The sequence below is a fragment of the Populus euphratica genome, unplaced genomic scaffold (assembly GCF_000495115.2).
Source record: "Populus euphratica unplaced genomic scaffold, PopEup_1.0 scaffold844.1, whole genome shotgun sequence".
Classification (NCBI taxonomy): Eukaryota; Viridiplantae; Streptophyta; class Magnoliopsida; order Malpighiales; family Salicaceae; genus Populus; species Populus euphratica.
In genome coordinates, this window is record NW_011500705.1 from 25633 (window position 1) to 36627 (window position 10995).

At 35.0% G+C, this 10995-nt stretch overlaps 2 protein-coding genes across 4 annotated transcripts; one reads left to right on the forward strand and one right to left on the reverse strand.

The window, feature by feature from the left end:
• Positions 1 to 3527: 3527 nt before the first annotated feature.
• Positions 3528 to 6279, forward strand: LOC105116052 (strictosidine synthase-like). The gene is made up of 4 exons (XM_011013208.1): positions 3528 to 4450; positions 4644 to 4928; positions 5018 to 5185; positions 5371 to 6279. Exons 1-4 carry the CDS (start codon positions 4083 to 4085, stop codon positions 5768 to 5770), a joined length of 1221 nt encoding a protein of 406 aa, XP_011011510.1. The 5' UTR covers positions 3528 to 4082; the 3' UTR covers positions 5771 to 6279.
• On the reverse strand, positions 6090 to 10794 carry LOC105116051 (probable transcription factor PosF21). 3 transcript variants are annotated; one of them, XM_011013206.1, is made up of 5 exons: positions 10614 to 10794; positions 9432 to 10142; positions 8760 to 8892; positions 8482 to 8566; positions 6090 to 6683 (listed from the first exon to the last, which is right to left on the reverse strand). In XM_011013206.1, the coding sequence occupies exons 2-5, from the start codon at positions 10112 to 10114 to the stop codon at positions 6367 to 6369; spliced, it is 1218 nt and encodes a 405-aa protein (XP_011011508.1). In that variant the 5' UTR covers positions 10115 to 10142; positions 10614 to 10794; the 3' UTR covers positions 6090 to 6366. The 3 variants fall into 3 exon arrangements, with proteins under 3 accessions (XP_011011508.1, XP_011011509.1, XP_011011507.1); XM_011013207.1 differs by having other exon boundaries at positions 10562 to 10794; XM_011013205.1 differs by having other exon boundaries at positions 9432 to 10794.
• Between the last annotated feature and the right edge of the window lie 201 nt (positions 10795 to 10995).

Consider the following 10995-nt stretch of genomic DNA (forward strand, 5'->3'; position numbering starts at 1 on the left):
TTGTGGAAGGATTCCAATGCTTCTCGTATCCATAATTTTGAAAATTAGCCTCACTTGTCAAGTAGACCCAAGGCTGGAATCAGGTTGGATTGAGAAAAAAACAAGGAAAGGAAAAACTCGGTATAACCTGACAACCCGGTTGTAACCTGTTAATTTTTTTTTATTAAAACGATATCATTTTAATATTTTTTTAAAAAATTGACCCAGCCAACCTGGTAACCTAGTTAAAACCCGGTGACCCGGTCAAAACCCAAAACCCAAGCCTTGAACCGAGTCAACCACTAGAATAGGTCTTAAAACTATGCTTGTATCAGTTCCAAAGCCTCTTGGTGTTGCTTTATCATTAAATAAAATATCTCAACTCCAAACATACATGTCACTAATTTTCTAATTTAGTACTATGTGTAGACAAAGGCCCTTCAACTTCCAGCTTGTTGCGATCTGCATACCTCTACTTTTTGTTTTTGGATTAAAGTGAATGTCCAGATTAACTTATGCATATTTCAACTAATCTCATAGAATTTAAAATTAGTGATCATATAAATTTTTAATAATTCTAAAATTTATAGGACTTGAACTGGTAATTTCTAAAAAATAAATTAAAAATTTAACTGGTTGAGCTACACTACTCATGGTTCAAACCTTACTTTCTTGATCAATATGAAGGAGGATCTAGTGAATCTTATGATAAGAGCCTGGCTGCTGCGTTTGAATGGAGTTATGAGCTTTCATAAGATTTTCGATAGAGAATTCAAGCCAGGGTTTGCTTTGTGTACGCTCCAAAGTACGTGGATGGGCTAAGGTATATTATGATATGTGGACACTAAATCCTCTTACGGGTGAGTATATCATGCTTCCATTCAATCTGAACACCAAATATTTCTATCGGTGTGGGCATGGGCAGAGGTATGCTAAAGGCTGGGATGTGTTGTAGCCAGGACAAGGTTTTATTAATATTTTTTTACTAGTTTTATATAAAAAAAAATTTTAATTCTTAATTAAGTTATTAAAAAATTCTAAAAATTTATACGAAGCATTTTAATATGATGTTTTAACTTAGGTTAAAATTTCAGAATTTTTTGAATTCAGAAATTTGATGAAAAATTATAATTTGATTAATTTTACATATATTATTGGGTGTAATTTTCAATCCAACCATCAGATTGAGCTAAAATTTTACGAGAAATCTTAAAATATATTAAATAAAATCTGGTGAAAATTTTATGATGAATGGAGAGTTATCAAAAAAATTTAAAAATTTAAGTGAAGCCTTCTAATATGATGTTTTAACTTGGGTTAAAATTTTATAATTTTTTGAAAAAATCAGAAATTTGATGAAAAATCACAATTTGATCAGTTTTACATACGTTGTTAGGCGTAATTTTCAATCCGACCATCAAACTGAGCTAAAATGTTATGAGAAATCTTAAAATATATTGAATAAAATCTGGTTAAAATTTTAGGATGAACGAAGAGTTATTGAAAAATTCTAACAATTTACGTGAAACCTTTTAATATGATTTTTTAGCTTGGGTTAAAATTTCATAATTTTTTGAGAAATTCAGAAATTTGATGAAAAATCACAATTTGATTAGTTTTATATACGTTATTGGGCGTAATTTTCAATTTGACCATCAAATTGAGCTAAAATTTTGCAATAAATCTTAAAATATATTGAATAAAATTTGGTTAAAATTTTAGGATGAATGGAGCTTGGTAGTGCTAACAAAAAAAAAAAAAGCAAAACAGGTCATTAAAAGTAAAATAGTTATTTTTTATTAAAAAATAAAATAAATTAGCTCTTCTTTCTTTTTATATGTTGCCAATTAGGCAGAAGCAGAATAGAAAAAGAAAGAAAAGAAAAGGTTAGGGAGAAATAGAGAAAAGTAAGGGGAAAACATAAAAAAATCTAAGGAAAAAAAAAAAGAAAAGTGAGAGAATAACTTTGTAAACTTACAAAATTCAACTTATAAAACACTAATCTAAGAAAGAATCAAAGAAAGGAGGAATTGAGAAAGAAAAAAAATTTAATTACTTTGTTTTCTAATTGACATCAGATTATTATTTTATCTCGGTTAAAAGGTTGTTACAATATCGATTAGATTTAATTATAGATGAATTATATTCCACAAAACATTAAAGGATATAACTTTAATAGTGAGTTTATTTTTGCTTTTATTTTAATTTTATGTACTTTGAAATTTATTTTTTAATATTTTGAATAATATATTTGAATTAAAATTTTATTATTAACTTTAAAAATTTATGTATATAAATTAATAATTAATTTTAAAAAATATTTATATATTTATTGAATAGCTCAGGACAGAAAAATTTCTGCCTCCGCCGGTTGTGGGATAGCTTTCCCTAACATTGAATGGAGATGCTACCATAGGAGCTGAGGTCAACACAATTGGTTCTGCACTTCTGCGGAGTGGATAAACATTGTTGTGCCAAAATATAAATACTATAATCGGTATAGCTGGGTAAGTTTTACTGATGTCTACGTTAATGGTTCTATTCATTGGCTTATCATGGACAGTTCGGTGGCTGATTCGAATGTGTGCTTTTGATTTGAAACTGAGAAATTTATATCACTCATTGCCACCAGATTTTCAAAATTCTAAATCAAGGGTAGATGTAGGGTTATTTAAAAGCTCCATTTATTTTTTTAGTTGTGATCATAGTTTAAATCCAAAGTCTGCCAGGGGTATGGCTGATGAAGAAGTATGGCGTTGAGGGATCTTGGACTGAGATTCTTGTTGTGGATTTCAACATTAGATACTGCTATTCAAGGGATGTTCAAGTGATAGATTTCTTGGAGAACAGGAACGTTCTATTAGAAGATGGCAAATTTGTAACATTATTTTTGCACAATCGAAAGGAAAGGTCTCGTAAAGAAGGATAAAGGGAGGCAGAATTTTTCGACTCTACCTTTGTTAACAAACCAGGCTTTGCTTCCCTTGAAGATGTGGTGGGAGATAGCTCAAAGGTTTTGAAGGGTTTTAAATGGGATCGTCGAAAACCCTGAAGGGATGAATTGTCTGTGTTTAATTTGCTGACAGTTTGAAGGACTTTTGGTTGTGTTTAACTGTTGTTTTTCTTTCTTTAATTTATGTATCATACATAGTAATTTTGCTACAAACATCTGACAATTGTTCATTTATCATATGTTTCATGTTATTTCTTTTCAGCTGCAATATGATCTCTATACTATATTCAAATCAGTAAATAGGATCTTGTTTTCATTCTGATATATATACTGCTTCAAATGCTTCTGCTAGTGCAATAGCTAGGCTCCAATGGACTCTGTGATTCTGATTGATTTCTGTTGTTAATTACTAGTACTAGTGTAGAAACATCTTCTATAATCACATGGATTGTTCAGATCATTTTCTCTTCCAATTTGCCTCAACTCTGTTGATTACCAGTGTTTCTATTGATTATACCATCATGTTTCTTTGCTAGTTATCTTAGTAAAAAATGATTATAATTGGTGTTTTTCAGTCCTCCAATGTTCAAACAAAATGATAATAATTGGTCTTAATTCTGTCAAATGACACAAGAATATGTAAAGGGTATGGAATTCAGAATTAATTGATGGGATTTCAAAGGGATAAAGCTCTTGAAAAGGCAAGGACGTTCCATTATTGACTCTGAAGCTTTATCATGATGAGGCTTAACCTCTGCAGTTGTCCAACAGAAGTTGTTTTGTACAAATTGCATTGCCTGTAATGCAGCCAAACTTACATTCACTACTAGTTAAGAAGATTCCATTCATGAAGGAAATGCTCATATCTGCATGTCTTGATTGAATTAGATTTAAGGATAAAATTCAACTCGCTTTCCTACAAGGAAATCATAATTTCTTGTTTATTTCTCAACAACAAGAAGAAATGCAATTAACATGGCCAACAACAGACAACCTACTTATGAACGCAATGAAATCACAAACACTGCATGCTCTCAATTTCCTTAACATATGAAAATCCACTTAGTTGTGTCCTCATGATCCACCATTCGCACCCCTACTAGATATTTCCTTACCACAACCCACATTCTCTCTAACAAAGATCCTCGGGATGGAGAAGAAAGGATCACAAAGAGATGGGACCTTGTTGCAGCATCCGCTTCTCCTTGTACTTGCTTTAGCTATAGGTTTTGTTATAATGGATCCGTTTAAAATGGGACCTTTGGGACACCATGATTTCAAGCCTGTCAAGCATGACCTTGCACCTTACAAGCAAGTCATGGAAAACTGGCCTAGAGACAATAAAAGCAGATTAGGGTCCGGGAATTTGGAGTTTGTCGATGAAGTTTTCGGCCCTGAATCGTTGGAGTTCGACAGCCTGGGGCGAGGCCCTTATGCTGGGTTGGCTGATGGACGTGTTGTGAGATGGATGGGAGAGGATGTTGGATGGGAAACATTTGCTCTTGTTTCCACAAACTGGTAAGTTCTATAAATGACATCATCAAAACACATCATATTTTCATTTGTTGAAAATTAACCCACTATATATCTCAACAAGTCAAGAGGATCATCAAGTTCATCTAAGCAATGGAAGCATGAGAAAATTTGTGCTAATTATTTTTTGAATTGGCTTTGAAACATGCTTAATTATTCTTTGAATTGGCTTTGAAAGGTCAGAGAAACTTTGTGCTAGGGGAGTTGACTCAACCACATCTAAGCAATGGAAGCATGAGAAACTGTGTGGTCGTCCATTAGGTCTGAGGTTCCACAAAGAGAGTGGAAATTTGTACATTGCTGATGCTTATTATGGCCTTCTGGTTGTTGGACCTGAAGGAGGACTTGCTACTCCTTTGGCCACTCATGTGAGAGGGGACCCAATACTCTTTGCAAATGACCTTGACATTCACAAGAATGGATCCATCTTCTTTACTGACACCAGCAAAAGATACGACAGGGTGTAAGAGTACACAAAAACAGAAGCTGTTTTTACAAGATTTGGCTAATTTTGTTAAGTTTTGGAGATTTTAATAGGAATTTCTTTTGCAGGGACCATTTCTTCATATTGTTGGAAGGAGAATCCACTGGCAGGCTTCTCAGATATGACCCTCCTACCAAAACGACTCACATTGTATTGGATGGCTTAGCATTTCCAAATGGAGTTCAGCTATCTAAGGATCAAACTTTCCTGGTCTTCACTGAGACCACCAATTGCAGGTAATGTGTATAGATATCTCTGTAATTCCCCAAAATTTTCACAGAATTCTGACATAACCGTGGTGTTGTAAGATCCAAAATTAGTATTCTATTCAAATACTGGACTATGAACATCATGAACATTAACACTTTGTAGGTTACAAAGTAATAATAAGCTTGATCATTTTGTTATGGAAATGCCACAGAATAATGAAATACTGGCTAGAAGGACCGAAAACTGGAAAGGTTGAACTTGTTGCAAACTTGCCTGGTTTTCCAGACAATGTAAGACTGAATGAAAAAGGCCAATTCTGGGTTGCAATAGATTGTTGCAGGACAGCAGCTCAAGAGGTTCTTACACACAATCCATGGGTGAAGAGTGTCTATTTCCGGTTACCAATCCGTATGAGGTACTTAGCATGGCTGATGGGCATGAAGATGTACACAGTTGTTTCCCTCTTCAATGAGAATGGCGAAATCTTGGAAGTTCTTGAGGATCCGAAGGGTGTCGTAATGAAGCTAGTGAGTGAAGTCAGAGAAGTAGAAGGGAAGCTATGGATTGGAACTGTAGCTCATAACCATATTGCTACCATTCCTTATCCCTAGCATCGAAACCATCTTTGATGGTTATTTTGTTTATCTGTGGTGTACTAAATGTCGTCTTTAATTTGGAATTTCCTTCATTTAACAATGGTTAAACAACTTGCAGACTTCTCTGTCACTTTCTAGATCTCTTCCCCGAGTTTTTTTTTTTTTTCCTTGAGAATCTTCATCCCCTTGTGATCAGTAAGATTTGCCAAATAAATGCTGAATTTTGTAGCTTAATAGTCAAGAAAAATGCAGTTAAGGCTGTGGTATAGCAACAAAGGTGACCAAACACGCAAGCATCCAATATCACACAAGTAGAGAACAAGGGTACACCCGAGGACAAAGCTTAGAATTTTGAATCAACAAATCGCCATCAAAGGGCCATGATGGAAGAAAGGTTCTACATAAACTAATATTAAATGCTTAAGCTATAAACTCAATCTTCAAGGAAACTAGAATATAGAACCCGCCTAAATGAGGTATGAATGTAAAGTATCTAAAAGTGGAGATAAAAGGTAAATGTCCTATGTGACAACAGATTGTAACTAGGTTGTAAACAAAAGCAGACAGAACATTCTGTAGCTGGTCTGATGATCATGCTATTCTCAGTCCTTTCATGAAGAGGAATTATCCTCAGATGAATTATCTTTCTGGCTTGAAGAAGCCATTGAACCTCTCATTTGCAAATCCCCACCTTGTTGCTGCTGCTGTTGAAGTTGTTGCTGTTGAAGCTGATGCAGCTGGAACTGCTGCTGCTGCTGCTTCTGCGAATGAATTTGGAGTTGTTGAAACTGTTGTGCAGCTAAGAAAGTATGCATTGCTTGATTATTGGGATACAATTGCTGGCCTCCTCCAAAAGATGCATAGTTTGGCACTTGACCAGTCAGTACCTTCAGATGCTGAATTTCTTCTTTCAGTGCATCATTCAAGGCTATCGCAAAACAAATAACATCATTAAGACGAGTAACAAAAGAAGTTAGTAATCCAGATGATTTCAGAATTAATATGCAAAACCACACAGAAACAGGGACGCTGTGCAAATTTTATTGACTACCTCCTATTTAATAGTTCTAACAAATTCATCTCAAGTTCCAGAAGCGTGTTACAAAAAAAAAAAAAAAAAAAAAAAAAAAAAAAAAAAAAAAAAAAAAAAAAAAAAAAAAACAAACAAAGAAAGAAAGAAACAGCAAAAGATGATTCACAACCCTGGATGAGAATAAAAACTACCACCTTCCAAGGTAAGTTATAAACCTCAAAGCATAGGGTAAGTTAGCAATAATTTTTTAGAGTACATAAGAAATCATTCACAAAATAAATAGCATGCACGAGAATTTGGAAGTGGAAGAGCTACTTGAACACCAACTTTATAAACAACAATCATTTCTGCAATAAACGTCCATCAGCAAGGCCCAAAAAAATCTATATAACTCAATGCATAGCATCCTTGACACCTTTTACATGCCACTCAATCTACCCAGGCTATATCTTATATCATCTTAGTAACTTCAAAATTTATTTCCTCGTGTGGTAGACATTTCTTATTTGTCCATAACTAACACCATATCAGAACATTATTGCATCCCAAGCAAAGTACACAATCAGTTAAATGCTACCAATTGCGCATTCATTTAAGACTCGTATATAAATAATACCCAAAACCTGACTTTAAGACAACTGAAGTATGCATATTTTGGAGAATTTCTGAACCGAAAAGGAACATAAATAACACCTATTATCTTACTAATTAATAAAAGTCAGCTCAGTTCCTAGCCCTAGAACCTTATCAAGGAATGAAATAAATAACACTATGGTTTTAATGCATGCTCTCGTCCAGGCTAATATCAACAAATAATCGAAGTACTGATATAATCAAGCATACAGAGAACCACAGCTGATCCCATATATAGCTCAACAAAAACAACTACAAAATCCTCTAGCACTGAAATGTGTCATAAATGACAAGTAATCAGCATGCCTGGCCACTAGACAGAGGAGGATATTAATTTTTCTTCACTGATCAACTGACATAAGAGGGAGAAAGAGAGGTTTAGCGCATGCAGATACCATACCACATTGAACAATATTTCTAAGCAAAATATAGATCATGCACAGCTCAGAAAATAGACAAGCCTCTGTGTGTTTGTGTGTCAACTGACATAAGCGAGAGAAAGAGAGGTGTGTGTCAACTGACATGAGAGAGAGAGAGAGAGAGAGAGAGAGGTTTAGTCATGCAGATGCTATATTGAACAATAGGTCTAAGCAAAATCTAGATGGAGCACAGCTGCCATGTTGAACAATAGTTCTAAGCAAAATCTAGATTGCACACAGCTCAGAAAATAGACAAGCCTCTGTGTGTGTGATTACATACAGCTGCCATATTGAAACAATAGTTCTAAGCAAATCTAGATTGCGCACAGCTCAGAAAATAGACAAGCCTGTGCATGGCAATCTGCAGGTCATAGAATGATGAAGCGTACACAACTAATGCCAAATATCTAGCCCATGCATATGCTGACATAAGTGGATATCACTATTAGATGACATGGGCAAGAAAAGATAAAACAGGGCAACATTGTAGTTTGCACTCATACACTTTTTATACATCAATGGGTTTTGACATGCCTCTTCAAAAAAATCATAATGAAATAACAAATATTGATGAAAAAAGGAACAAAACAAGCAACTGAAGTTGTCTAATTGCATTTAGAAAGTTCAGCCAAGACCCTTACCATCTTGTAAGTGGACCTGTTGCTCCATCGTTTGCAAACGCAGTTTCAGTTCACTATTTTCAGCAGTCAGGCTGTTTGTATCCCTCTGTCACAGCATAACAAAAGAAAGACACATCCACTATCAATAAAACATACATTAATGTGTTCTGGATAGCAACATTACTAATTTGAATAACAATCAGAAAACATGAAAGGTAGGCTACAACTTCCATGTTACGATCAAGTTAAACCAGATACAGTTCACAAATAAAAAAGTACTTTGAGTTTATGCGACTTACCTGAAGAAGAGTCAATTGAGCAGACAACGACGTCGCTTCTGTTTGCAGTGTCTGCATTTTCCTTTCAAGTTCAGCTATGTACCGCATCTTCCTTTCCTTGGACCTTGCAGCAGATTGCCTGTTAGCCCAAATCCTAAGATGGAACAGAAAAGAACACGTCAGATGTCAATCTAAAATACATGAGAAGATGGCATGTCTATTTTCTCTCCCCTATGAGAGGAGGGTATAAAATAGGAAGGATGAAGAGTGGAGAGGGATGTGGACTTCGCAGCAGAGGAATTCAAGTCCATCGTTTTTATAAAACCAGTAAACTTTATTTAACAGCTTAACACAGATTCTGTACCATCTATATAACTAACTATTCCTAAAACAACTCCCCCATAAGCCGGGCATCACTACAACAAGTACCTTATGAAAAGTGAAAACTATTAAATTCAGCACTTCATAAGAATGTTGTTATGGAGCCAATAACTAACTCAAAGATGCCAAAGACAAACAAAATGTTTCAAAAACATTCAATTTCTTAGAACGGGCACAACCTTTTAATTTTCATGCAAAACTTCCCATCCAAACACGATATTACTAAATGAAATTAGCATCGAAAGCAATCTCATAATATAACAAATCACACCTTAACAATAGAAAAATTAAAAAGAATGAGAGACAGGATACCTTTTTGCACGCTTTGGATCTATAAGTGCAAGTTCAGCAAGCTTTGCCGCAGATATGGACTTCTTGGAATCAGCGTGAGATGCCTCCTCAGAACCTGACATGAGCATCTCTGGCTTGATAGTTGTCGAGCCATCCATTGAGAGGCTATGTTGATGCCTAACTTTAGGCCTTTCGCTAGGACCAGCACCCAAATCCACTGTTGCAGGCAGTGGTGTCAGTGGTTGTGCTGGCACTGGTGGAGCTGATGACTCCCCAACTTGAAAAGCAGATGTGGCCGAGGATGAACTGAACTTATCCATATCAAGGTACATTGACAAATAATCTTCCTCAGTTTCATCAGAGAAAGTTGTCCCATCTGTACCACCACCCACAACACCAAGATCACTGTCAAAGCTAATATCATCAGGGAGAGTGAGAATCTCTGAATGGGCACGACGGTGGCCCAAATTCTTAGATGGGTTATCAGACATTCGGCTGATATCATGACTAAATCGATTAGAATCCAATCCATGACCAAAATGACTAGGGTCTGAACTACTGCCAGGAGCCTTTGGAGGAAATGTAGAAGGCGATTGCTCAGGTTTCACGTTATAAGAGCTCCCAGAGGGTGAAAAACAAGAAAACCTCCCAGAAGGTGGTGGTAAACCACTACTATGGTTGCTAGGAGATTTATCCTTATCCATCCAGACAAATCACGAAAACCCCAAAACCCTATTCAAATTTTAAAACAGCTAGTTCAATAACTCAAGAAGGCAAAAACAAATAGTCCAAAAACTGAACATTTTGCACACAACAAAAAGTGAAATGCCAAAAAATCTTGATTTTGAAGCAAAAACTGAAGATTCTGCACACAACATTCAAACACCTAAAAGAAGCCAAAAAAACCCTCAGAAACACCCAAATTACACTTCAAAACAATAGATTATCCACTCTAATTCCAACAAAACACTAAAAACTAAAGACACAAACTCAACAAACCTAATAAAGTATCAAACTTGATACAAAGCTTCAAAATTTATGCATAACAACAACAAAACCAAGAAAAATGAGAGAGATCTGATTACACAAAACACAGAGAAATTACGAAAAAAAGGAAGGGATTATTAACAAGCAGGGAAAAGTAAGCAAACCCAAGAAATCAGGCAGCTGAGAGCTCCTTGGGATTGGTGAGAAAGAATTTACCAGGAATCAGAGAATCTCCTAGGAAAATAATTCAGACATGAATTCTCTCTCTCAGAGAGAATTTGGGGGCTTTTAGATCTTCTAATTCCAATTTTAAAGACAAAAACTCAAAAAGTGTAAAAAAAATTAAAAAAAAACAGAAAGAGAATCATATTCAAGCCATTTCACATGGTCACACTTTAACTTTTTCTATTTGTATACATATACTATATCTATACAATACACCAAACATATATTTATACACACATAGTTGTCTGTATGTATTTTTGTATTAAAAAAAAAAAGGAAAGGTTTCTGGAGGGTGTAAATGCAGTTGTATTACCTTGTACGGGGATTGATAATTACAAAGCTTTTTACCCTTTGTGAATTTCCAAATTCGGAT